Below are 27,703 nucleotides of genomic sequence, written 5' to 3'. Positions count from 1 at the left end.
AAGACCTGAGCGAGCGTCAAAATCTTGAACTTCTCCTTCCGGAGGAAGCGGTTGACGTTCCTGAGATCCAAGACAGGACGCAGGCCCTTGTCCTTCTTGGGTTCCAGAAAGTAGTGGGAATAGCAATGACGACCTACTTCTGCGGCAGGAACAAGCTTGATGGCTCCCTTGGCCAAGAGAGCAGTAACTTCCTGTTGGAGAAGGGCCAGATGATCCTCTGACACACGATGGTACTGAGGCGGCATGGCTCGGGGGTAGCCTCAAAGGGAGGGAGTAGCCCCTTCGGACTACCTGCAAATCCCACCTGTCCGACGTGATGGTGCGCCAGTGGGGGAGGTGATGGCGGATCCTGGCACCCACTGGGGTTCAATAGGCCTGAAAGGTCAGACTAGGTAGGTTTGGAGGCGGAAGCAGAGGGGGGATTAGTGGACTGGCCTGCTCGCTGGTCCCCTGAACCACGGCAGTGGTTCCCACGTGCCCCGGCCGCGCGAAGGTTGTGGAACTTGCTTTGGGCTGGACGTAGTGGGGCAACCCCTTCCATAGCCACAAAAGGGGCGAAAAGCAGATTGCGCAGGGTGGTTGGAGAGGTACAAGGACGTGGCTGTAGCCTGTGAGTCCTTGAAACGCTCTAGAGCGTTGTCGGCTTTGTCGCCAAAAAGGCGACGGCCATCAAAAGGCATGTCCATAAGGGTGCCATGGACATCCCCAGAAAAGCAAGTTGATCTCATCCAGACGTAGCGTCGAAGGGCTACCGACATGGGAATGGCAGTATCCAGCCCCCAGCAGATGGTAAACTTTGCTGCGTCCCTTCCTGCAGCAACAGCCTGGGAGAGTACAGTCCGGGCCTCCTCCAGACACTGAGGTAGCACTTGCGCAACCGTGTCCCACACAGAGTGGGAATAACGGGCCAATAGATATGTGGTGTTTACTGACTGCAGTCCCAAGCTGGCGGAAGAAAAAATCTTCTTCCCAAGATGATCCAGCTTCTTGGATTCCCTATCTGGTGGAGCATTAGGGACTGCCTTTTGGAAGTAGAGGCTTGGACCACCAAGCTCTCAGGGGTGAGGTGTTGGGAGAGGAAAGTGAGGTCGCCCGGGGTCGGGCGGTGGCATCGGGTAATCATTCTATCCACGGGAGCCCCCGTGTTGGGCCTGGACCAGGTGCCCAAAAGGATGTCGGTTAGGGCTTCCTTAAACGGAAGCAGGGGCTCCGAAGAGCTCGCTTGCGGTTGATGCACCTCTGTCAGGAGGTTAGTCCTGATCGCCACTGTAGGGAGCTCAAGGTGGAGAGCCTCGGCCGCCCTACGAAACACCACTGCATAGGAAGCTCCCTCCTCTGTAGCCACGGTAGGAGAAGACAACATGCCAAGGTCTGGGGAGGTATCGAGACCACTGGCATCCCCCAGGTCCTCTCTCCAGTCCGGATCATAATCCAACTGGTCGGTCAGAGGGTCACCTGACCCCTCTCAGTCCTCCTCCTCATCCTCTGGGTGCCAATCTGGCCTGGAAGGGACCCCAGGAGTGAACGGGGCGCAAAGACACCACTCGGCACCGGATCCGGTGTTGGGCGATGCCCGTCCGGCTCCGTGTCCACATCAGGATGGAGGCCGGGGTTGACGCCGGCTGGTGGCACAACCGGCGTCGAGTGGGGTTGCGGTGCTGAAGGAAGCGGTTCCGGAGAAGGCGTAGTAAGGTCGACCGGCGCCGATCCGGATCCAGGCCTGGATCCATAGGGGCCCAGAGGCGCCGGGGCCAGAGCCGCTGACAGGGAAAGCCTAGGACCCTCAACCGAGTCCGCATGGCTCAAAGGTGCGCCGGCGGAGTCGGGCTGCCCAAAGATGGCATCATCGCCTTGTAAAACTGATGAAGCTGGGCAGGGGTCGCTCCGGGTCCCGGGAAGGGAGGGAAACTCAGAGTCGACCCTTCAGGCCCAGTACTCGGAGCTGCAGGAGGGGCACCGCCCGCACCCCTTGTCGCGTCAGCCGACCGACGGGATAAGTCGAAGAGCGACGATGCTTCTTTGACTTCTTCTTGTGCTTCGACTTACCTGACCCCGAGTGCAAAGACTTGGATGACGAGTGGTGATGGCTCTGCGACCGGTCCCTCGACCTTCCTCGCAATCGGGAACTCGAACGGCGCGGAGCCGACTGCCGCGCTCATGAAGCTTTCGGGACTGCTCCCGCAAAGACTTCGGAGCCATGGTCCGGCAGTCAGAGCGTGACTTGGGGTCATGGTCGCGCTCCAGGCAAAAGAGGCATGAGCGGTGCGGATCCGTCACCGACATCAGTCGGGTACAGAAACCGCAAGCCTTGAAGCCAGGCATCTCTACATGAACTAGGAGTTGGTAGGACTCAAAAAAGACGTCAACGAAAGTCGCTCAAAAAGTGACTGGAGGTACCGCTCTCTCTGGATCTGCGCTGGCTGGCGCGGAAAAAGGAAGAACTGATGTCAGCGCAAAAGGGCTGCGTCTAAGTATCTACCGCGACATCATCCCGGCGACCACGACAGATGCGGAGCCGACCAACACCACCTTCCGAAGCGCAGAGGTACTGCTGACGAAAAACGCCTGGGGGTAATTCTAAGGTAAGGAATCTATAACTAACTGTTTCTTTCAGATATCATCATACGCACCACATAGAGGACAGAAGCATGGAAGTGCAGGGTGCACGCACATCGGCATCACAAAATCATCAACACCATTCTTCTCAGTTCTCACGCAGCGTCTAGCAGATGGGCACTAGGCACGAGAAGAGAAGATGTATGTTGAGCTGAGCAGCAGTTGGGCACAGTTTTTCCCACTTTCTCATGGCAAGATTCTGAATGCTGAACTCAGATTCGGTCTGAAAAGGGAAGATACTCTACGTGCAGGGAGGTGCACCTGCGGGATTCCTTCAGAAGCAGTTCATGTTGCTCCAAGTCCTGTTGGTACAGTCCTTATCCCATGAAGGATGGAAGCCAAGAATGCCGCCTCTGGTCTTTGCCTTTCTCCACACACATGTCAGAGCTCCTTGAGTTAAAAGGGGATATCTTGCAGGGGGTATCCTATTCCCTGTCCCTGGGCAGTTGGGTCATTAGAACTGTCCAATTAAATTCAATAGTAACCCCAGAATGTGGGGGAAACTAACCACTGTAAAGTACATGATCCCTTTCAATAGGCCAATGGCAATCAGTTTGAGATGAAATTATCCTCCTGTTTTGTTAGAATGTTGTTTTCCAGACAGGCACACAAAGCATTTAATGTGAAGGTAGGGCAGGCAGCTCATCTTCACTGTAAGTACTGTACATGTTTCGCCATGCCTTTTTGTAATTTCTTGGTTCAAGTGTTAGTTTGGCCTGGTAACAAGCTGCTGGACCAGATTTGGCATCAGGCCCAGTGCAGCAAAAAAACACCCTACCTCATTCACTTTTTATGTGTTCAAAGCCAGACATATGCACTCGGCTTCCCAAATAAATTCTTGAAGCAGATGAAATCCAGGGAGCAGAGCAAGGGGACAAGCAAGAGAGGCAGGAGATAACACAAACTTACTATCACTAAACTCTGTTGTGCATCCTATAACCTTAAGGGAAACATACATCTGGGGGTGGGGGGGCAACATGGTTATCCCACCTCACATGTAACCAAACTCTCTCTCGCACACTTCATACATTCAGATGGAATGAGGTGAACCAGCCTCGACATACTACTGGGATTGCCAAGCAAAGTCCTTTATGCAGTTCCCCACTGAAGGCCAGATAAAAAGACTCAAATCGCATTACTATAATCTGCTGACACAAACATTTAGTAGTGTCAATGAGTGGTCATGGGAAGTTACCAAAGGTAAATGGAATGCCAATCAGGGTGTATCCCGATCTCCCAAAAGAGTCTGGGACTCTGTTGATGAGCAACATGCCATATTCATAAAAAGCCCTCGTCAGATGAATCCTGGCATGGATTTTTGAACAAAAAAACATACGCGGTTTGCCTGAGCCAAAAAAAGAGGTGCAAACCTCTTATAAAGTCACATCGACTGGTCTTTCGACCATACAACCACCATCCAGTAGGTCTGTGGATGTTGCATCCCATCATGGCCTTGCTCAAAGGTCCATGCTAAATCTAAGATAAAAGCATTACGCTTTAACAAGTGTACTGCTCTGTATGAAACCAGAAGAGTTTTGCAGAAAGACATGCCAAACATTTGCAAAAGTAAATAAATAAATAAATCGCAGTATGTTTTTTGCATGCACTTGATTTTGGTTTCCATCAGTCTCTTGCCGGTGCAAGTTACTTACCTTCGGTAACGATATATCTGTAAGAAACATTAGTTAGTTAGATTCCTCACCTTAGAATATCCCCAGGCGTCAGGCTGGATCCGGAAAGATTTTTCATCAGCAATATCCTTGCGCGTCGCTAGGCGTCGTCTGTGGCTCCGCGTCCGTCGTTGGTGTTGTGATCGTCTGGATGACGTCGTCGGAGTACTTAGACGCCGCCCTCGCATGCTGGCGTCAGTTCTTGTACATAGCTTTCCGCGCCAGGAACGCAGAGCCATGCAAGAGACCGACACGGGTGCCAAAAATTCTAGGGCCCTGAAAGGGATGACCTAAACCCTAGATTTCGGTTCGCAGAACGGGGAGGAGGGGTGGGGCGGTGAGGAATCTAACTAACTATTGTTTCTTACAAATATATCGTTACCGAAGGTAAATAACTTGTTCATCTGAAATAAACACTTTAGTTAGATTCCTCACCTTAGAATAGATACCCCAGCAATACCAACCCCGGTGGTGGGTCTGCGAACCAAGATCACACCAGAAAGTCCTGGAGTACAGAACGGCCAAAGAAGCCGTCTCTCCGGACTTGGCTGTCCAGGCAATAATGTTTGGCAAACGTGTGCAGCGAGGCCCACGTTGCTGCCTGACAAATGTCCTGCAAGGGGACTCCCCGGCTCAGGGCAGTGGTCGCCGCTGTGGCCCGATACACAAAACAACCCACCGAGAGATGCTTCGCTTGTGCACCGCACGCCCCTTCTTAGCGCCCACGTAGCCAACAAAGAGTTGGTCGTCCACCCGGAACTTTTTGGTGCGGTCCAAATAGAAGGACAGCGCCCGTTTTGGGTCCAGACGGTGGAGCAGCTCTTCCTCTTTCGAGGGATGCGGAGGCGGAAAGAAGGTGGGCAGTGTAACAGACTGTCCGATGTGAAAGGCAGTTACCACCTTACGGAGAAAGGAAGGACGAGTCCTGAGAACAAATTTGTCCGGATGGACAGAAAGGAAAGGAGGCTTAGAAGAGAGAGTCTGGAGCTCACTCACCCTTCTAGCAGAGGTGATGGCAACCAGGAAAGCAGTCTTAAGAGTCAGAAGACAAAGGGGTCAATTATGAAATGGTCAATACTAGATTCAAATCCCACTGAGGCATTACGAAAGGGACAGGAGGAAACATGTGAGTGATGCCCTTAAAGAATAGAGAAACAACAGGGGATTTGAAAAGAGAAGGCTGATCAGGAAGCCGTAAGAAAGCAGAAATAGCTGAAAGATATCCCCTGAGGGTGCCCAGAGCAGAGCCCTGACGGGCCAGGGAAAAAAGAAAGAGGAGAACCTCAAAAAGAGGGGTGGAAAGGGGATCCACAGCCTTTGCTATGCACCATGCCACAAATTTGTTCCACCTGCAGGCGTATACCGATTTTGTGGAGGCACGCCTGGCTGCCAGAATAACATTACAGACTTCAGGAGGCAAGTCAAATGGCATCAACTGCCGCCACTCAATCTCCATGCATGGAGGTGGAGGCTGGACAGGTTCGGGTGGAGGACCATCCCCTGCTGCTGCGACAGATGGTCCTCCTGAAGAGGCAGTCAGATCGGGGGATCGAACGATAGACTGAGTAGCTCGGGATACCAGTATCTTCGTGCCCATTCCGGAGCCACCAATATGACTTGGGCCCGGTCGCGCCTGATCATCTTCAGCACTCTGGGCAGAAGTGGTATTGGTGGAAAGGCGTACAACAGACCGCAACTCCACTCGCGATGAAAAGCGTCTCCGAGCGAGTGCCGCCTTGGAAACTCCAACGCGCAGAACTGCTGACATTGCGCGTTCTCTTCGGTGACAAATAGATCTAACCAAGGCTCTCCACACTGCCGAAAGAGGCCTTGCGCCACGTCCGAGTTTAGACGCCATTCGTGATCCATCATGCACCGGCGGATGAGTTAGTCTGCTCTGGCGTTCAGAGAGCCCGCCAAATGTTGAACCACCAGGGTGATGCCCTGATGTTCCAGCCATGTCCAGAGGCGTAGAGACTCTTGACAAAGGGTCCACGACCCCACCCGCCCTGTTTTTTGCAATACCACATGGCGGTGGTGTTGTCCGTGAACACCTGCACTACACTTCCCCGGACAGAGGGAAGGAATGCCTTAAGTGCAAGCCGGAACGCCCTCAGCTCCAGAAGGTTGATATGGAGCCGGGACTTTGCCGGAGACCAGAGGCCTCTGATCTCCGCCTCTCCCATGTGGCCCCCCCATCCCAGGAGGGACGCATCCGTCACCACTACGTGCTCCGGTTGGGGTAGGGAGAGGGATCTGCCACTGACCCAATCACGGTCCGTGAGCCACCACTGCAAGTGTCTTGCAGTGCCCTCCGAGATCAAGACATGGTCGGACAGGTTGCCCCGATGCTGGGCCTACTAAAACTTCAGGTCCCACTGCAGAGTCCGCATCCGCCATCTGGCGTGATGCACCAACAGGATGCAGAAGGCCATCAGACCCAGAAGCCGCAGCACCAACCTGACCGAAACCCGGGATAGAGGCCGAAAGATGGGAATCAGAGCCTGACCCGCTGTTCTGGAGGATAGACCCGGAACTGCGCCGAGTCCAGAACCGCTCCAATGAAGAGGAGCTTCTGGGAGGGACTCAGATGCGACTTCGGCACATTGATGGAGAACCCCAGCAAATGCAAGAGGTCAGCCGTAGTCTGGAGGGGGAGACGACTGCCTGGGGCGAGCCCGCCTTCAACAACCAGTTGTCGAGATAGGGGAACTGGAACCCCTAATCTGCGCAGGTGAGCTGCGACCACGGCCATCACTTTCATGAACACCCGAGGGGCACTGGTGAGGCCGAAAGGGAGCACGGTAAACTGAAAATGCTCGTGGCCAACCGTGAACCGCAGGTAACGCCGGTGGGGATGTGGAAATAAGCATCCTGCAAGTCCAACGCTACCATCCAGTCTCCAGGGTCTAGGGCAGCCAGAACGTGAGCTAAGGTGAGCATCTTGAACCTCTCCTTCTGGAGGAAGGCGTTGACGCTCCTGAGGGCCAAGATAGGGCTTAGCCCCCTTTGCCCTTCTTGGGAACCAGAAAGTAGTGGGAATAACAACCCTGACCTACTTCTGGGCCAGGAACGTGCTCGATGGCCCCCTTGGCCAAGAGGGCCGTAACTTCCTCCTGCAGAAGTTTCAAGTGATCCCGCGACATGCTGTGGCATGGCAGGAGGGGTCGCCTCGAAGGGGAGGGAGTAGCCCCTTCGGACGATTTGCAGCACCCACCTGTCCGATGTGATGGTACGCCAGTGGAGCAGGTGATGGCGAACTCTGCCTCCCAGTGGCGTGGAATGGGCCTGAAAGCTCTGACTAGGAGGGCTTTGAGGTGGATGCTGCCGGGGTAGATGTGGACGGACCGGCTCGTTGTCTCCCTGCTCTGCCTCGGCGGATTCCACGTCCGCGTTAAAGCTGGTTCTGCGGCCTGTGGCTAGATGGACGTGAGGGGCCGCCCCTTCCTTGGCCACAAAAGGGACGAAAAGCGGAAGTCTGCGGGCGCGGGCCGAGAGGCCCAAGGACTTAGCCGTAGCCCTGGAGTCCTTAAAGCGCTCCAGCGCACTGTTCGCTTTGTTGCCAAAAAGGCAACTGCCATCGAAGGGCATGTCCATGAGGGTGCTCTGGACATTCCCGGAGAAACTCGTCGACCTCAGCCAGGCGTGGCGATGAATCACCACCGTGGTCGCCATTGCCCTGCCTAGGTAGTCTGTTGTGTCCAGCCCATATCGGATTGCATGCCGTGCCTCATCCCACCCCTCGGCAAGAGCCTGGGCGAGCCGTGTCCGGGCCTCCTCTGGACACTGGGGCAGCACGTCCTCCACCGTATCCCACAGGGAGTGGGAGTAAAGGTCCAAAAGGCACGCGGTGTTGATAGACCGCAACCCCAAACTAAGAGAGAACAGTTTCTTCCCAAACTGTTCCAACCTTTTGGATTCCCGATCTGGGGGAGCGGACGGGAAGGAGGTCTGGGAGGTAGAGGCCTGGATAACCAGGCTCTTGGGCATGGGGTGCATCAACAGAAAACTGGGGTCGCCCAGTGCAGGGCGGTGGCGCTGGGCCATGTTCCGGTCCACAGGAGGAACTGTGGAGGGCTTGGACCAGGTGCCCTTCAGAACGTCAATCAGTGCCTCATTGAACTGCAGCAGAGGCTCCGAGGAGCTTGCTGACGGTTGAAGCACTTCGGTGAGGAGATTAGTCCTCACGGCCACAGCAGGCAGCTCCAGCCCAAGGGCTTCGGCCGCCTTGCACAGCACCACAGAGAATGTAGCACTTTCCTCCGAAGCCACGGATGGAGGAGAGATGAAGCCAGTGTCAGGGAGGTATCAAGACCACTGGCATCCCCCAGTTCGTCTGCCCAGTCCTGAGATAACTGGCCCTGCCGTGCCAGAGGGTCCTCAGACCCCTCCCAGTCCTCTCCGTCATCCGATTCCTGGTACACAGGTGGAAGGATCGGAGCCGGGCGGAAGATGAACCTGTCACCCATCGGCGTCGGATGCGGCGGCCCAGACCAGGACTAAACCGGGGAACGGCGTTGTTCAAAGGCGGCGCAGGGGGCGGCACCGGAGGGGTCGGCGCCGGCGGAGGGGTGGTAAGACCGACCGGCGTCGACCGGGATCCAGCCCTGGATCCCGCAGGGGCCTGCGGCGTCGGGACCAGAGTCGACGACGGCGCAGGGGCCGCAGCCGCCGGCTCGCTAGGCCTCCCAGTCGAGCCTGCGGGGCCCGAAGGCGCCCTGGCAGGCGTTGACGGCGGAGCCAGGCTCCTCATGACCACGAGGAAGTCCCTGATCTCCGCCGGAGTCGCGTCAGACCCAGGGACCGGAGGGTATGGGGTCGGACGGGACTCCTGCGGCTCCGAAGGAGCCGCGCGGGTGGTGCCACCCAAGCCCTCAGCCGAGTCGCGCGACCGGCGAGGGGAGCCAGAAGAGCGATGTCGCCTCTTCGACTTCTTGCTGTGCTTCGGCTTACCGGAGCGCGAAGTCTTTGACCCCGACGAGCGGTGATGACTGCGGCTCCGCGACCGGTCATTCGACCTCCTCCTCGACCGGGACCTTGAGCGGTGCGGAGCCGACTGCTGGACCTCGAGCAGCTTGCGGGACCGCTCCCGCCTAGCCTTCGAAGTCAAAGCCTGGCAGTCAGGGCACGACTCGGCATCGTGGTCGGCACGAAGGCAATAGAGGCACCGGCGGTGGTGATCCGTAACCGACAGGCGTCACAAGCTGTGAAGCCAGACATCCCTATCGGCACCAGAGTCGAGGTCGACTGAAAATGGAACCAAAAGAGTTCAAAAAAGTTTAGTCAAAAAGTGACTAAAAGGGTATGCTCTTCCCGGATCGGCGCTTACTGGCGCGGAAAAAAGAAGAACTGACTTCAGCGCGCGAGGGCGGCGTCTAAGTACTCAGACGACGTCATCCCGGCGATCACGACGCCGACGACGGATGCGGAGCCGCAGACGACGCCTAGCGACGCGCAAGGGTATTGCTGACGAAAAATCTTTCCGAATCCAGCCTGACGCCTGGGGATATTCTAAGGTGAGGAATCTAACTAACGTGTTTCTTTCAGATCTGTGGTATTACTGCATTGCTGCACAAAGATGTGTCTTAGTACCATGCCAACAACGGTGTAATGTACACGATCATGCACTTTAATTCATTGTAGACTGTCTTTATTCTAGCCTCTGGGAGCTTGGCCTGAAGAAACAGATGGAATTCTCTAAGACAGGCCTCAGCAATGATGTACACAGTGGTGAAGACCCATCTGTTCTGCCGCACTTATATAGCCCACATTTCTGAACTTGCTTGTTCTTTGCCCTGCATGTTTATCTGATCCCTTGCCTCGCCATGACTTCCTCAGCGCTCTGAAGCAATCATTTAGCAACCTGCATGAGAAAGAAAAACAAAGCAATGGTACCATAACCACCTTTTGTTCTGTAGTGGACGCATCTTGTCTGTGCACCCCAAGTCAATTAATATTCCATGACACTCTGCACTGCCATGTCACATTCTGCGGTCATTTGATTAAACGCCTTTAGAATCATGGTCCTGAGTGATATATATTTTGGTGCCCTTCTTGCTTGCTTGTTATGCCCTTTTGTACCCTTTTCACTGCTTCCAGTCACCACCTTACTTCTAGAATGCAAGGATTCCTTTCTGACGACAGGTCTGTCTCTAATAGTCCCTCTTCAAGGACTTGTGAATTCATATGTAGGATTCTACATGTTGCTGATCTTAATGCAGCGTCTGTAAAGTAGAGTCGCTTGCAGCGGGGTGTAGTGCCTGCTTCGGTGGCATTTTTAATTTGTTGTCGTATTTTGGGAATCATACAGCACCTGAATGGCTTCTTGCGCATACTTTAGAGTGCTTTGAGACCCTGACGAGAAAGGGACAGAAGAAGATGAGACCTGTTACAGCAAATGTCTCATTGGTTCAACACTGCGATGATGGTGAAGCCTGTTGTGAAAGGAGTGCTTGCATTAGTGTCTACGGACAAAAGGTTTCATACAGATTTTTGAAGAAACAAGTCAGATGAAGTCTATTGATATGAACCTATTTATTTACTAATTTAAGTTTGAGCAGGATTTCTGCAAGACTGTGTATTGTACTGTATAATATTTGGCATTTGTACAGAGGTGTCTAGGAATGAGATAATGACGCATCATATCCGAATGGTGAAAGTAATGAAGAGCTCAAGGATAATGAGGTGGGAGGGAAGGAAAGGCATAGCGCTGCACTAGCGCTGTGTTTTTAACTACTGTCCCGTTTTGTATCTTGGGTTTGTATTTTGTTGCTGCACTTACCCCTGCTTTTAATTGCATTACCTCGAGCTGCTGCCTGTTTGTAGCGCGTGCCCTCTGGCCCCTTACTGCATTTAAAAAAGCGCTCCTAGCGCCTCTAAGCACCACCACTTTGGTGGGTCCGGGATCCGGGGATCGATCTTGGGTGCCATTTTGGCTTGGGGCATCATTCTCAGCGGCGGACGCCATCTTGGAGCGGTCTCGCGCGCATAGGGTGACGGGAGAGCCTATTTAAAGTCGCCTTCTCCGCGCAGCGGTACGCGCAGGTGGTAGCCCTCGCTTAGCCTGAGTCGTGCCGGAGTCCTGCCCGTCTGCGCCCGTCAACGTTCCGGAGGCGTTTGAGGCGACGGGCAGGACGCGACCATCCAGCTCGAGTTAGCTTGCTTATTGAGCACCATGCTACACTACTCGGGTCCGGAACTTCGGTCTTGGCAGTACACAAATGGTTTCTGCCGGACGGTTTTTCCTGCTCGCCATAAGGGCAAGCATTGCTGCCCGGAGTGTGGCTGGCGCCCGCAGAAACATCTTGGCGATGCGCCACAGAAGGCGGCGGTCTGCGCTAAACATCTGGGCCTACTGCTCAACACTCGATCTCTGGGCCGGCACGCTCTGGATGTTTTTGATTTACTAGAGTCAGAAAAACCCCTGTTTCTAATGCTCACCGAGACGTGGCTCGGCGAGGCGTCCAACCCAGATATTGCCACTGCTATCCCGCCCGAGTATAACATCTTCAGGCAGGATAGGCCGAAGGGGCGTGGAGGTGGCGTGGCATTAATAGTTAACAAAATGGTCACTTGCACCATTATTCCATCGGACGCGATCAAGGATTGCGAATCCCTTGCCTTTGCCATTGTTCTTTCACCACACCAATCGATGAAGGGTCTTCTAGTTTATCGGCCGCCAGGGCCCTTGGGCTCTTTTTTTGAAGAGTTCCAGTCGGTGACCTCTTCTTTGTTACTTACATCAGAACATTGCATTGTCGCCGGGGACTTCAACGTCCATATGGACGTGGAAACGGATCCCGATGCGATGAAAATGTTGGAGGTCACAGCCCCTATGGGCCTGGTTCCCTATCATGTTGGGCCGACCCATGAGAAGGGACATACCCTGGATTTGACCTTCTCTACGATCCCTATAGAGATGTTGGCCCCCACCCAGGTGCTTTGGTCTGACCACAGGCTGGTGAGATTTTATCTCTCAGATGCTGGGAAGCCTGCCGGTGTCCCCCGGCAGACTTCAGTGGGATTCAGGCCACTTCACCGGATTACCCCGGAATTGTTGGCACAGTCCTGCGCTGATCACCCCTGTGCCTTAACCGGGAACTTAGAGGAGGATGTGGAGCGTTTGCAGGTCTGGCTCTCAGAGAGGCTCAATGAGCTTGCTCCACGGAGACCCCTCCGCAAACCCGGAAAAGGTGCTTCTGCCCCTTGGTTTACGGAAGCATTGGCGGCCTCTCGTCGGCAATGCAAGGTAGCGGAAAGAGCTTGGCGCGTGAAATACGACGCGATGGCGAAACTCACCTACAGGTCTCTGGCGAAAGCGTACCATCGGAACATCCTCGCGGAGAAGAAGGCTTATTTTGCTAGAAAAATTGAAGCCGCTTCCAACTCCTGTAAGGAGCTTTTCGCCATTGTGCGGGAGTTTACAGCCTCTCGCGCAGCGCCCGCCCAGACCCCCCCTCCTGCGTCCTGGGTCAGGGCGATTGCGGACTTTTTCACCTCTAAGATCCAGCGGATTCATGACTCCTTCCTTGTGCTGGATCTTGAGGTATCAGGTCGGGCGGAGAATGCCGTTGCTACCCGACTGAACGCCGGTGTGGCCTTGGCAGCTTTCCCTCTTCTCTCGCTGACAGCTTCATTTGACCTGATGGTGGGACTGAAGTCAGGTTCCCCTCGGGATGCCTGCCCCGCAAAATTCCTGGCTAAAATGGCAGCTGTCATTAATCCACTTGTGAACCCCCTGTTGAACTGTTCTCTTGCACAGGGTGTGGTTCCCCAGTCCTGGAAGCAGGCAATGATTATTCCCCTGCTAAAAAAGCCTGGTCTGGATGTGGAGGTGTTAGCGAATTATAGACCTATCTCGCTTCTGCCGGCTTTGGCGAAGGTCATTGAAAAGCACGTGCATAAGGTGCTTGCCGATTACTTGGAGGCCCACGACCTGCTGCACCCTACCCAGTCGGGTTTTCGCGCCAATCTTAGCACCGAAACAGCCCTCCTGGAAGTCTCGGAGGCGATAAAGGAGGTGTTGGATTCGGGTGGGAGAGCGATGCTGGTGATGTTAGACCTGTCGGCGGCCTTTGACACCGTCCCTCATGAGGGTCTGCTTGCTAGACTCTCAGAGATTGGTCTTCGAGGGACGGTGCTCCAGTGGTTTCGATCTTTCCTAGCAGGCCGTCGACAATCGGTCTGGGCTTCTGCTTACTCCGCCGAGATGTCGCCTTTGGGTGTCGGAGTTCCTCAGGGCTCTGTCCTGAGCCCTACTCTATTTAATATCTTCATGACCCCTCTGGCGGCGTCTTTCGGGGCCCAGATCATTTCTTATGCTGATGACACCCAGCTCCTCTTCACCTGTGAGAGGGGTGCGGACTTCGATGGAGGTAGGATCCAGGGTTGTCTTGAGGCTGTGTTCCAGTGGTTCCATCATAACAGCCTCAAGTGCAACTCTGATAAATCCGAGGTCCTCTTCTTTGGGTGCAGCTCGGACCCGGATTGGAAAGTGTGGTGGCCTGAGAACATGTTTCCACCAGCAAGTTCGTCCCAGGTAGCGAAAAACCTTGGGATTAAGATCGACAATGGCCTCACACTACGCTCGCAGGTAATCGGTCTCACAGGGACCTGCTTTGGCTTACTCCGGATGCTTCGCAAGTTCCTCCCCTTGTTATCGGAGGAACATAGGAAGATCACGGTGCAGGCGATGATAGGCTCGAGAATAGACTATTCCAACGTTCTCTATCTCGGCCTGCCTGAATACCTGCTTCAACGATTACAGGTTGTTCAGAATTCGGCAGCACGTGCTATTTTTGGACTATCTCGCCGTGCCAGAGCCTCGGGCCTTTTAGAGGCTCTGCACTGGCTTCCTGTCCGGAAGCGGATAGTTTTTAAATCTCTCACCCTGGCACACAAAGCCTTGCACACATCCGGAGCAAAATATCTTCAGGAAAGGCTGTCCCTTTATCGTCCTGCCAGATCGCTTAGGTCTGAAGCCTTGTTTTTTGCGGTAGTGCCCCGCGTGAAGAGAGCTCGCATCGGTGGCCGCTCCTTTAAATTTTTAGCGCCTCAGCTGTGGAATAAATTGCCTGTGTCCCTGCGCAGCACCCCTAACCTGTTGGCCTTTAGGAAGGGGCTTAAAACTTGGCTTTTCACTTCTTAGTTTCAGGTTCTATCAGGTCTCTTCTTTTCTGTTTCTGTTCATTTTTCCTGTTGTGTTTTGCGATTAGCGTGCTAGTTAAAGCGTCGGGACACTCTTTCGAGTAGCCGCACGCTATACAAAAAACCTGTATAACATAACATAACATAACATAGGAAAGATACACTGCTTTCATGTGTGTTTCAATGGAAAGGACGGGGATCAAAACAATAAAACAAATTTCCACAGTTCTGAACCACAGGAAGTGTGGGATTGGATGTATGAAGGACAGAGGGAAGAGAAACATGGCCAAAAGCAAGGATATAAAAAAACACAGTGCATAAAGTGAGATTTAAAGCAAAAAGAGAGAGGAAGCAGCCGGATAGGAGATGGTAGATGGAATATTGGACAAACAACAACATTTCAAGCTGATTGGAAATTAGGGCATACACAGGACGTACAACGAAGAGACAAGTACTAGCCTTGGCGGGAAAATAAGTTGTTTGTGCTTATTAAGAGATGAAAGAGAAAATCTTACAGATACTGAAAAACAAAGCGAAAGACAGAAAACTCAGAAGAGATGTAGGTGGCTACGCTCAAGACAAATTAAAGGCAAAGCCTTGATCATAGGTGGTGATATGTAAAATAGGGTGGAATAGGATAAAAGGGATGGACTGAGAAAGACAGAGATGACGAGCACAACAGAAACGAAAATCTATTAAGGAGAGCCTGGGGTTGAAAGAACTTGGAGGACGTTAAGAGCTGGATATCAGAGACATTCAGATCAATACTTATGTTGGTTCCATAAACAAAGGAGAGGCAAACCTGCTAATAACCGCTTATCAATGACAGGAAGACAAATGTGATCAACAACGTGACTGAGGCGGTTAAAAAAGGGAAAAGGAGTGGTGCAGGCACTGATTACTTTACACAACATTTTTTTTTTTAAAGAGTTTTATATAGCATGAACTCGACCCGAAGGAATCAGAACGCTTTACATGAGCACCACTTACGTTACAGACGGACACATTCATTTTTGGTAGGTACAGGAGATTAAGTGATTGCCCAGAATCACAGGATGTTGAGCTTCCCTGCCCAGACTTGAACCCGGTTCCCCAGCTTCGAGGACGACCGCTCTAGCCGTTAGGCCACATCCTCCTCCCTAAAAATCCCTAAGAGAGACACCACAGAGCACAGGAAATGAGGGAGAGAGGGGCCTAACTAGCATACGAATGAAAAGCAATGAGCAAGATACTAATGAAGATTTCCTGGTAAGGCAACCCATTTAAAGACTGCTGAGGCAAGAAGTCATTTAAGAGATGATGCATCTTCTTAACAGGGCGACCACATTGAAATCTACACAGGGAATAAGTTGGTTACGCTGACAATAGCATAAAACAAATAAAATAGCAGGGTCGGATTGGCCTATTATGGTAATATTGCAGTGCCTGAAGGGCTGGTCTGACAGGACAGTGTATAGGTTGTTTTTGGGCCGTTTATGGTCTGGTGGGCCTGTTTTTACTGTTGATTTCTCTGATATAAATATTGTCCAAAGCAAACACAAACGCATGCGGTTTTTGCATTCCTTGCAAAACACCCATATAGCTGGGGGGCGTGGCTAGGCGCGCTGACATGATGGCCGCAAGTGAGTGAAGCTCCAGCCCCCTGGTGCCGTTATCCTGGCACTTTCTGCTGGCTGGGCTCCTCTCGGCCTCTGGGCGCTGGCGGGGGTGAAGTCCGGGTCCCCCCCCCGACACCACGGTGCACGCACTGGCGGGCGCGGCTGCCGGGAGCTCCGGTTTCGCTGCATAAGAATCGCGGCCGGCAGACGCAGTGCGGTGGGCGTGTGCCGCGGCCGGCCGCATCAGCAAATTTAGCCCACGGCATGCCACGAGGGCCCCAGGCCGCAGAGACTGAAGCGCCGGCGAAAGAAGAGGCGGGGAGCCGCCGGCACCCCTGTGTGTGGTGCCCCGGACCAGAGACAGCAGCGGAAGTGGAGCTGGACATGAGGCGCATAGCCGGGGCTACCCTGGCGTCGTGAGTCCCCCGAAGAACGGTTCAGCTAGCAGCTGAGGAGCGGAGGTGGCTGTGGCCTGCTGGTGGCGCTGCAGGGCGGGCGGCCTCGTGGTGTGGACCCTCCTGCGGACTCCCAAGGCGCTGCAGAGACCCGGTCCAGGTGCCAGGAGTGACTCGGTGAGTGGACGGGCAGAGCGCCGGGAGGCGATTCCCTCCGGGGGACCCCGCAGAGCAGTCAGAGGCGGTGAGGCGGTCGAAGAGCTAAAAGTGGACCTCCCCACGTACAGTTGCGGAGTGGGGGACCTGGCGCTGGAGACGGGGATGGCTCTCGCTGGGGCAGACTGCGCAGTGGCCTGCTGTACCGGCGCCGGGGCCTGGGGTCCTGAAGATTGATGGGTGGTCGGTAGATGCACTGGTGCCGGACAGTGCAAGGAGCAGTGGCGGAGGAAGGGGTGTCCGGCTGGCACTGACACAGGGGAGCGTCTGGATCTCGATCGCACACCACAGGTACTGGCGCGTGGTGGCGGCGCCAAGACCCCTGCACGCAGTAAGGCGCCATGGGACTTGGAGACGACGGCCATTTCACGTGAGGCCTTGGCATTGCTGGCGCCGGGAAGCCGTTTGGGGTGTGTCGACACCGATACCGCGACTGCGGCGTCGCAGTGGTGCCCAGAAGCGGGCGAGAGCACAGGAGCAACCGCTAAGGAGCGCGGCGACGGGTACAAGCCAGCCCCAATTACCAGGAGATACTGATGCTTAGACGGAGGAGGGGTGACCAAAAAGAGATCCGGGCACAGCGGAGGAGTGGCAAGCGACAGCTGACGTGGTCCCGTGGCATCAGCGAGTAGCGGGGGACTGGCGTCTCCCGGTGTGTGACAGCGACCTCCGTGGGGAGGACTTTGGCTTTCCCTCTCTGTTCCCCACTCCCACAGCGGTGCAGGAAGCCTACAGTGTCGGCCCCCTACCGTGGTGGTGAACCGAGGTTTTGGGCCCGGACCGCCCGCCTGGCGTCACGGCCCCCAGCAGGTGCCTACAGCTCAGCATCTGGTCATGGGCCGGCTACGGAACGCGTCAAAGGAAGGCCAGATGCTGACGGCGAGCTCGGGCCACATGGCGGAGAACCGTGGGGAGGGCGTGGAGCCCTAGGCGGCGGCGCTAGCGGCAAAATTGGACACGGTGCTCGCCGCGGTGGAGCGGATCGGCTCCACGCTGGAGCAGACGAAAGCCTCCCTAGAGTCCCGCATCGACAAGGTCACGTGGACTTCACCCTCCTTCATGCGGACCACCGCAAATTGGCGGACGCGGTGTCTCAACAGCGCCAGACCCTTCAAGATGTCCAGCCAGTAGTGAACAACCACACTGTCACCCTACAGGACTTAATAGATCGCGTCCACACTCTGGAGGATCGGGCCGAGGATGCCGAAGGGTGCTCCCGACGCAGTAATATCAGGGTGGTAGGACTGCTGGAGGGCGAGGAGGGACGACAGCGGGAGCAATATGTCGAGGGATGGCTTCGAGATCTACTCGGCCCAGGGGGTGCTCTCTCCGCAGTTTGTGGTGGAGCGGGCCCACAGGATCCCAGCGCAATGGCCCAGACCGGGGGCTCGGCCCCGTCCCTTCTTGTTTAAACTTCTCAACTACCGGGACAGAGATGTGGTGCTCCGCGAAACCAGGAAGCTGGGCGCAATCACAGTGGGAAGTGGACAGGTGCTGTTCTTCCCGGACTACACGGTGGTGGTACAAAAGCGTCGGAGCAACTACCTGGCGGTGAAGCGCCGACTGCGCGACCTGGAGATCTCATACTCCCTGCTATTTCCGTCACGCCTCAGAGTGGTCACAAAGGAGGGGACCCGCTTCTTCGATGCCCCGTCGGAGGTCTGGGACTGGCTGGAGGAGACCGGGCGAAGTGGTGGGCAGAGACCGCCGGATTCGGAGCCTGGCAATAATCGAGGGAAGAGGCCTCGGCGAAGGAGGAGGAGAGGGTCCCGTAGAGATGTGGGAATGGGCCTGGGGTGGCTCCTAGCCCGGAGCGGATACGCCTGGAGCGCCAGGGAGCGCTGGCGGCGGTGGCAACCCTCGGATCTCCTGGTGGTCAGGGAGAGGCGGACGCTCACAGACATAGCGATCCTGAGACCAGCGGCTCGTCCTCTCCATGCACCACGCTCTCCGAGGACCAGTTAATGCCACTGGTGACCCCCAGACCTCTGAGCAGATCATGTGAGCTGGAAGTGATGTAGAGACAGCATCCACTGCCGCGCACGTCTTCAAGAGACAGACGATGGGATCCGGAGATCGCTGCTTAGAGACCCTAATGTACAAAGTGAGAAGTGCTGTGTGATGGTGGTGAGGTGTCTGGCTGGCAGCTGTGCGGCGGAGGGGGGATGGAAAGTCCGGGGGGCCCGCCCTGGGAGGGAGGGATGGCATGCCAAGCGGAATCTGCACCTGGAGGCGCAGGCAGCAGAGGTTAAGTCCCCCGCCTATACCTGTCCGAGCCCATGCCACAGGACACATCCGCAGCGCGCGCGCGAAGGCTCCGCGGTAGAGGAGCAGCTTGCGGCAGCCAAAGCCACGATAAACCCCCGTTAGCCATTACTTGGCTTAGTTCTACTCCATAAGCGTTAGCTTACAGTTTGGACGAATGCCCGCACGGGGGTTTGCCCTGACAGTTATATTGGCCTTGTTGTAAAGTTCGCGTGCATGGCACCACGTGAGTGTTTCTTGGTTTTGTTGTTCTTTAATGCAGCGTTCCGGATTGACATATAGGGATCCTGGGCCCCATGTTGGTTGGGTGAACCCCGGTCCTGCCACCTATACAGAATATGATTGTTCCAAATGGCCACCACCAATATAATCACATGGAATGTTCGGGGCATGCACACGCCAGCGCGTAGATATTCAATTTTCGCTTATCTGCAGAGACACAAGGCGGCCATAGCCCTCCTTCAGGAGACTCACATGACACAGGTAGAAATAGACCGGTTGCGCACCCGCTGGAGGGGTCAGGTATTCGGCACCACTCATTCAGGGCGCGCCAGGGGTACATTGGTCTGGGTGCGGGCGGGCACTCCGTTCACATGTATGGAGGTACTGGTCGACTCGGCCGGGAGATACACATTAGTGCACGGGCGACTTAACCCCTTCGGTGCTCATGACGGAACGGTTCCGTCATGAGCCACGGTTGAGCTGTGCTCATGACGGAACCGTTCCGTCATGACCACGCCCGCGCAAGATTCCGTCAGCACAGCGGCGGAATCTGCGCAGCATGGAAGGGGTTAATGGGCAGCATGTATTACTAGGCTCATTGTACGCCTCGAATGTTGAGCAGCCATCATTCCTTGCCCGCTTGTCCACAGTGTTAGCGCCGTACGCGGGTCTCCCTTGGCTGCTGGGCGGGGATTTCAACTCGGTCCTCGACGTGCACCTTGATCGGTCCTTCCCGCCCCTCCGTGGTACACAGGTAGGCTCGAACGCACAGGCTCTGACAGACTGGATGTCACGCGGGGCTTTGCTCGATGTGTGGCGCAATCTACACCCGAAGACCGCGTCTACTCATACTATTCGGCAGTACACAACCTCCATGTGCGTCTTGACAGGGTGGTGAGCTCCTACCCTTTACTTCCCCTGTTAGATCAGGCTGAATATCTAGGTCGGACACACTCTGACCACAACCCCCTCAGGTTGTGTCTTCGGTGGAGCCCTGACGTTTCCGCGGTCCCCACGTGGCGCCTCCAGTCAGTGGCTCTGGAGGATAGGGAATTTCGAGCCTCTTTAGGCACCGCGATAGAACAGTTTTTTTACCTCAGCAAGGGCACCACGAGCAGCGAACTGATAGAGTGGGACGCCCACAAGGCCAGCATCAGGGGCATTGCTTGGGCGAGAAGTGGAACATCCGCAAGCAACTTGCGGTGTCACTTGCTGCCTTGGAATCTCGCCTACTCTCGTGCGAACGACTTGGGGAGGGCAGCGGTCGGGATTCAGACCAACTTCTGGGACTTCGGGCGTGCCATGCCGAACTGCTGGAATGCCTGTGTGGCCACAACTATGCGGCCCATTCGGCTTGAGTTCATGCCACGTCAGATAGGGCGGGGAGGCTACTGGCCTGGCTGCTCGAGCAGGAAACTGCTCACACCCCGATCGGCGCTATACGCGGGCCTGACGGGTCGTTGGTGTACACGCAGTGGGAGATCCACCAGGCAATGACGGCGCATTACGCATCTCTGTATCGGTTGACGGGATGCCGGCAGGCACATGACCTAGACCAGTTCTTGGAGGCTGCTGGCCTGCCCACGGTTCCAGATGAGCACCAGGAGTCACTTGAGAGCCCCCTCACTGCAGACGAGATCAGGGATGCGGTTACCTCTCTGGCCACCGGGAAGGCACCGGGCCCGACGGGCTCCCGGCGGAGTATTATAAAACCTACTGGGAAACACTGATACCCAAACTTCATACTCTTTATCTGGCCGCCCTTGAGGAGTGTGCCCTACCCGGTTCAATGCGAGAGGCCTATCTGGTTTCCCTGCTCAAGCCCGGGCGGGATCCCACCCAACTGGGGTCTTACCGCCCCCTCGCCCTACTTAATACGGATTATAAAATCCTGGCGAAGGTGTTAGCGGAGCGTCTGGCGCCGGTGGTACCGGCGCTGGTGCATGTAGACCAAAATGGCTTTGTACCTAAGCGCAGTACTTCTCTTAACCTGCGGCACTTTTTTCGTGTGGTGACAGACAGTGTCCAGCAGTGGCCCAGGGCGGGCTGCCTAGTTTTAGACCTTGAAAAGGCCTTTGACTGTCTGAAGTGGGGATATTTGGTGGCGGCATTGTCACACTTCGGGTTGGACCTCGGCTTCCTTCAGCTCGCAGCCCTTCTATACAAGGATCCCACAGTGAGAGTGAGAACTGGGCCTTACATCTCTGACGCCATCCCTATTGGCCGCGGCACCAGGCAGGGTTGTCCGCTTTCGCCCCTCCTGTTTGCGCTCGCGATGGAGCCGCTGGCGGCTACACTTCGCAGGGAGCTGGCTGACGGCATACCACTAGGCGATGCGACACACCAGGTGTCCCTCTACGCGGACGACCTGTTGGTCTTTGTCAGGGACGTGTCTCACATTCCTGTCGACCTGGAGCGCATCCTGCTGTAATTCGACGTCCTCTCGGGTCTTCGGGTGGCGACCGGACACCTTTCGCTATCTTGGTATCCAGATATACCTCCAACCGGCGGATCTTCTGGAGGGCAACCTGGGTAGAGCCGTATCTGCAGTCCGGGCTCAGATGAAGTTCTGGACTACACTTCTTCTTTCGGTCACCGGCCAAATAGCATTAGTTAAGATGGTGATTTTGCCCCGTCTTCTGTACTATTTCGCCAACCTGCCCGTTTATGTCCCGGCGTCCTTCTTCGCAGGATTGGCATGATCCCTCCGGGACTTCTTGTGGGGTGCCACGCGACACAGGGTCGCGTTGCTCAAACTGTACCTCCCCACTGGCCAGGGGGGACTTGCAATGCCGTGTTTTGAACACTACTACCTGGCAGCGCAGCTTCAGTGGATAGCCCGCTGGCTGGCAGGCAGAGGCCGCGAGGACACCGCGACTGCGGTGACCCCCCTTTCACTGGCTGACCTCCTTGGGCTCTTTCATCCGGCTGTGGGGGTGGCGAGGCCTGAGCCGTTGTTACTAGCGGTGGCCTATAAATGCTATTGCCGGTGTCTCCGTCTTACCCGATCTAGGATCCCTTATGCCCCGTCTATACCACTCGAGGGCTCCCCTAGTGGGCAGGGGGTGCTTAGTGCTTCAGAACTAGAGGATTGGAACGCGGCCGACGTTCACACCTTAGGGGACCTCTACCGAGATGGGACCCTTCTTTCATATACCACCCTGGCGGAGGAGACGGGACTAGCTCCGGGCCACTTTCTCCGCCACCGGGCTCTGGTGGCGACGCTAGCGGGCTACTGGGGAGACCTAAGGGAGGAGCCAGAACAACATTTAATGGTAAAATACCTTCATGTTATGGGGCGGGGGAGACACCTGGTTAAATGGTTTGCAGCGTCTCTGCGAGCACACACGGCGATGAGTTTGGTGCCACTACGTGGTAAGTGGGAGGCAGATTTGGATCGTCCCATGACCGACAAAGAATGGGATGGGGTACTGCAGGGCCCGAAGAGACTTCCCAGGAACATGCGCTTCCGCCAAATACAGTTCTTCATCTTACACAGAGCATATCTCACGCCCGCCTCTATTAATAGATACTTCCACCGTACGGATGCATGCTGCCCCCGCTGTGCGGAACTGGATGCTGGCCTGATCCATATGCTGTGGAGCTGCCCTGTGCTGAGCGCCTACTGGTAGGCAATACGGGAGGCGCTCTGCGAGTGCACAGGTCGTGATATTCCATGCGAGTGGTCAGCCTACTTATTGCACCTTTTCCACAGAACACCCTCCACAAAAGTCACCTCTAGATTCATAGACCTGGGGAGTGTGGTGGCGAAGCGGCTTCTTACCAAACGCTGGAAGGCGGATGCCCCTCCACACGCGAAGGCATGGCGCGGCTCCTTCCTGGTCTGGGCGAAGGCGGAGGGCGTGGCCCTCAGGAGGGAGGAAACATTTGGGCTCAGGATGACACCCATAGCGGCCCAGTGGGAGGCGTTGTTGCAGTCCATGCTGCAGTTGGGGGCGGCTGCCACAGAGGACGGTAGGGGACACGCTGAGGGAGCCGCTCTGGGTGGTGGGGAGCTGGCCTGTCCGGCAGAGTGCCATGGCGCAAGGCAACGTAGATTTAGTCAGAGTGGCGAGGCATAGGAACAAACGCAGCACAGTCTGTACAGGGACTTGAACAGGGGGTGCGGGGCTGGAGAGGAGGTGGGCCAAGGGGTGTTGGGAAGATGATACTTGGACAAACGCCGGGCACTGCTGCTGTTATCATTGTTGTTGTTTTGCAGGGGCGATAGTTACCCAACTGCTTAGTCTCTGTTATTGATAAATAAATTTGTTATCTGTTTATGGAGAAATACTAGGGGAAAGTGGGTGCAACAGTAATACTTTTGCCTTAGGGTCACCCCTTATGGGGTCAGGCTTCAGGATGTATAACGGTTCAATAGTTGAAGTCACTGTCGCGGGGGCCTTCATTGCCATAAGGAATCGAGTGATACACCCATTCTTGCAGTTATTTGTACGCCAGTATGAATATTTCGCTATGAGTTAAATGTAGCTGCACATTATTCTGTTTCATGATATGATGTATATCATCTAAAACTCAATAAACAGATTTCTAAATAAAACACCCATATAGCTTATTATAGCTTATCCTTAAAAGTTGAAAACTACACTGATTTTCAAATGGGGGTCTGTGCTTTAGCTATCTGATTTGCTAATGATGGCTAGTTTTAATTTGGTGCCCTGGTCTATTTACAGTCCCAATCCTACTCTGGTTAATAAGAGGCAACCGGTATGAATGTAAGATCCAACATACAACAGATTGATGGAAGGAATGCAAGAATTAATCTTAGTCAGCCACTTTAATGCAGGTAAGATGCCCTTAAAAATTATATTTCATATAAAATGCCTTCAGAAGATGTATTTCTCTGCTCCACAGTTAGAGAAGTCTATTAATGGAAGGATGATGCTGAATTTTTCGGTTATCACCATCAAGGGAGTCTCTGGAAAATATACTTTGCAGTGTTGTTGATTTAATGAATTGTCTCCTATCGGTCTATGTTACCTTGATTGCACTGTCATGGTCTCTGATCAGCTGCCTCTTCTCATCTTCAGACCTCTGAATGGTGTCTTGGAGACGTCTTTCTCCAGCAAGTTGCTGTCGGCAGTTCTCCTCTTTCAAGGCAGCAATGGTGGTCTGAAGGCAAAAGTAAAAGTATGTTCGAATTCAAATCATAGTATGGTGGCAAGAAATAAAAGTGATTCGAAATAGCCACTTATGTTTCGCGCTCTGCCCATGCTAGATCAGAAAAAGGCAGCGGTCTCCCACACATTTATAGTCCAATAGTGTTTAATTTTGTCCATAGTATAATCAATCTCCCACCTCTAGGGCACACGAGTGAGTTGCGTGCATCCTTCCTCGTGAGATTTCTAGTGTGAACATTGTTTCTGGCTCACCACTGAAATCCACCACCCTTTCTACAGCTTTGTGTGAGACATATCATCCAGAGATTGACACAGTGCACAAAGTGAGATCTCAGGCCTTGTCCTATGCAATGGAACACTACCAGGATATCTGCCCTGTCATTTTACACAATCGGGAAAGTATACATCAATCAATCAATCACAGCATTTATATAGCGCACTACTCACCCGGAGGGTCTCAAGGCGCTGGGGGAGGGGGGTCCGCTACTGCTCGAACAGCCAGGTCTTGAGCTGCTTCCTGAAGGCGAGGTGGTCCTGGGTCAGGCGGAGGTGGGTCGGGAGGGAGTTCCAGGTCTTGGCGGCCAGGTAGGAGAAGGACCTTCCTCCTGTGGTGGCTCTTCGGATCCGGGGGACGGCGGCGAGGGCGTGGTCGGTCGATCGAAGTTGGCGTGAGGGAGCGTAGAAGTTGAGGCGGCTGTTGAGGTATCCTGGGCCTTGGTTGTGTAGGGCCTTGTGTGCGTGGGTGAGGAGGCGGAAGGTGATTCTCTTGTTGACCGGGAGCCAGTGCAGATCTCTCAGGTGTCTGGAGATGTGGCTGCGACGGGGGATGTCCAGGATGAGTCGTGCTGAGGCGTTCTGGATCCGCTGGAGTCTCTTCTGGAGTTTGGCGGTGGTTCCGGCGTAGAGAGAGTTGCCGTAGTCCAGACGGCTGGTGACGAGGGCCTGGGTGACCGTCTTCCTAGTCTCGTTGGGGATCCACCGGAAGATCTTGCGTAGCATGCGCAGGATGTTGAAGCATGACGAGGAGACGGCGTTGACTTGTCTGGTCATGGAGAGGGAGGAGTCTAGGATGAAGCCCAGGTTGCGTGCGTGGTCTGTTGGTTTGGGTGCGCTGCCCAGGGCGGGGGGCCACCAGGAGTCGTCCCAGGCGGAGGGTGAAGATCCCAGGATGAGGACTTCCGTCTTGTCCGAGTTCAGTTTCAGGCGGCTGCTCATCATCCACTTGGCTACGTCTGTCATCCCTTCGTGTAGGTTGGCTCTGGCGGTGGCGGGGTCGTTGGTGAGGGAGAGGATCAGCTGGGTGTCGTCGGCGTAGGAGATGATGTTGTGTTGGCGTGCGATGGCTGCGAGGGGGCTCATGTAGACGTTGAAGAGGGTTGGGCTGAGCGAGGAGCCTTGAGGAACGCCGCAGATGACTTCGGTGGCTTCTGATCTGAACGGGGGGAGGCGGACTCTCTGTGTCCTTCCGGCGAGGAACGAGGTGATCCATTCCAGTGCCTTCTCCTGGATTCCGACGTTGCTGAGGCGCTGCACTAGGGTTCGGTGGCAGACTGTGTCGAAGGCCGCGGAGAGGTCTAGGAGGATGAGGGCCGCTGTTTCTCTGTTGTCGAGCAGGGCTCGGATGTCATCGGTAGCTGCGATCAGGGCGGTCTCGGTGCTGTGGTTGGCCCGGAAGCCAGACTGCGAGAGGTCGAGGGATCCGTTCGTCTCGAGGAAGGCGGCCAGCTGCTTGTTGACCGTCTTCTCGATGACTTTTGCAGGAAACGGGAGCAGCGAGATAGGGCGGTAGTTCTTGAGGTCGGTGGGGTCGGCTGATGGCTTCTTTAGTAGGGCGCTGAGTTCGGCGTGCTTCCAGCTCTCCAGGAAGGTGGCGGTGTCGAAGGAGGTGTTGATGATGTCCCGCAGGTGGGGTGCGATGACAGTGTCGGCCTTGTTGAAGACGTGGTGAGGGCAGGGGTCGGTCGGAGATCCGGAGTGGATGGAGTTCATCGTGCGGACGGTGTCTTCGGTGCTGATCGGGGTCCAGGCGCGGAGGATGGTGGAGGAGGGTGGTGGTTCAGTCGTGGCGTGCGTCGGTTGAGGGCTGAAGCTGTTGTGTATGTCCGCGATCTTGTTGTGGAAGTAGGAGGCGAGGGAGTTGCAGAGGTCTTGCGAAAGGGTGATGTTGTTGTTTCCGGCATTGGGGTTGGAGAGCTCTTTAACGATGTTGAAGAGTTCCTTGCTGTTGTGGGCGTTGTTGTCCAGTCGTTCCTTGAAGGCAGTTTTCTTGGTGACGTGGATCAGTTGGTGGTGTTTTCGGGTGGCGAGCTTGAGGGCAGTCATGTTGTTCGGTGTTGGGTCTCTGCGCAAGGCTTTCTCGAGGGCTCGGCAGTTCTTCTTGGAGCTCTTCAGTTCGTCGGTGAACCATGGGGCTTTCTTGCTGCCGGGTCTGCTAGGCGGGGTCTTCAGGGGGGCGAGGTCGTCTGCGCAGTTGCTGATCCACTTTGCGAGGTTGGTGGCCGCCTGGCTTGGGTTCGTTGCGCTGGTGGGAGGGTTCATGTTCAGGGAAGTCGCGAGCTGTTCGGCTGTGATCTTGTTCCAGCTTCTGCATGCAGCCTGTTGCTGGTGGTGGTGGATCGTGGTCCTTCTGAAGCTGAAGTGGACGCAGCTGTGGTCCGTCCAGTGGAGTCCGGTGGCGTGGCTGAAGGCGACGTCCTTGCTAGATGAGAAGACGGGGTCGAGTGTGTGTCCAGCGTAGTGGGTGGGGGTGGTCATCAGCTGCTTGAGACCAAGGTTGGCGAGGTTGTCCAGTAGGGTGGTGGTGTTGCGGTCGTTGTTGTTCTCCAGGTGGAAGTTGAGGTCCCCGAGGAGGATGTAGTCAGCGGAGGGGAGGGCGTGCGGGCTGATGAAGTCGGCGATGTCTTCGCTGAATTGGGTGCGTGGTCCCGGGGGTCTGTAGATGAGGGTGCCTCTGAGGGTGGTCTTGGGGTTGATGAGGATCTGGAAGTGCAGGTGTTCGGCGGGTGCGAGGGTGTCGTCGGTGTTGGTCGTGACGCGGATGGAGTTCCTGTGGATGATGGCGATGCCTCCTCCTGTCTGGTTGACGCGGTCCCTCCGGATAATCTTGTAGCCATCCGGGATGGCGATGTCGGGTGCAGAGGAGGCGTTCATCCAGGTTTCCGTGAGGAAGGCGACGTCTGGGGCTGTGGTGTCGAGCAGGTTCCAGAGCTCGACGGCGTGTCTGTGGACGGAGCGGGTGTTGAGCAGGATGCACTTGAGGTGGTTGCTGCTGGAGTTCGGCTTGGTCGGTGCTGGAGTGGTGCAGGTCCGAATGCAGGCGAACTTGCAGGAGAGGCAGTAGAAGGGTCCGTGGGTGCGTCTCGGGGTGGCTCGATAGCAGCCCGGGATTCTGCTGGCGTTGAGTGCGTAGAGTTCGGTAGCGTCGTAGGTCCGGC

General features: G+C 55.3%; 1 protein-coding gene across 4 annotated transcripts in view; it reads right to left on the bottom strand.

The window, feature by feature from the left end:
• The window catches only part of CEP112 (centrosomal protein 112), a 2,536,355-nt gene that overhangs the window by 314,829 nt on the left and 2,193,823 nt on the right, over window positions 1–27,703 (bottom strand). For all 4 annotated transcript variants that reach the window (XM_085617276.1, XM_085617275.1, XM_085617278.1 and 1 more), the window contains one exon: window positions 24,130–24,261. In XM_085617276.1, coding sequence (XP_085473402.1) covers window positions 24,130–24,261 — 132 coding nt within the window. The remainder of the gene's footprint in view (window positions 1–24,129; window positions 24,262–27,703) is intronic.

This window comes from Triturus cristatus, chromosome 7 (genome assembly GCF_964204655.1).
Source record: "Triturus cristatus chromosome 7, aTriCri1.1, whole genome shotgun sequence".
NCBI lineage: Eukaryota > Metazoa > Chordata > Amphibia > Caudata > Salamandridae > Triturus > Triturus cristatus.
Note: the sequence above shows the minus strand (reverse complement) of the source record. Positions and strands in the feature narration are given on the sequence as shown.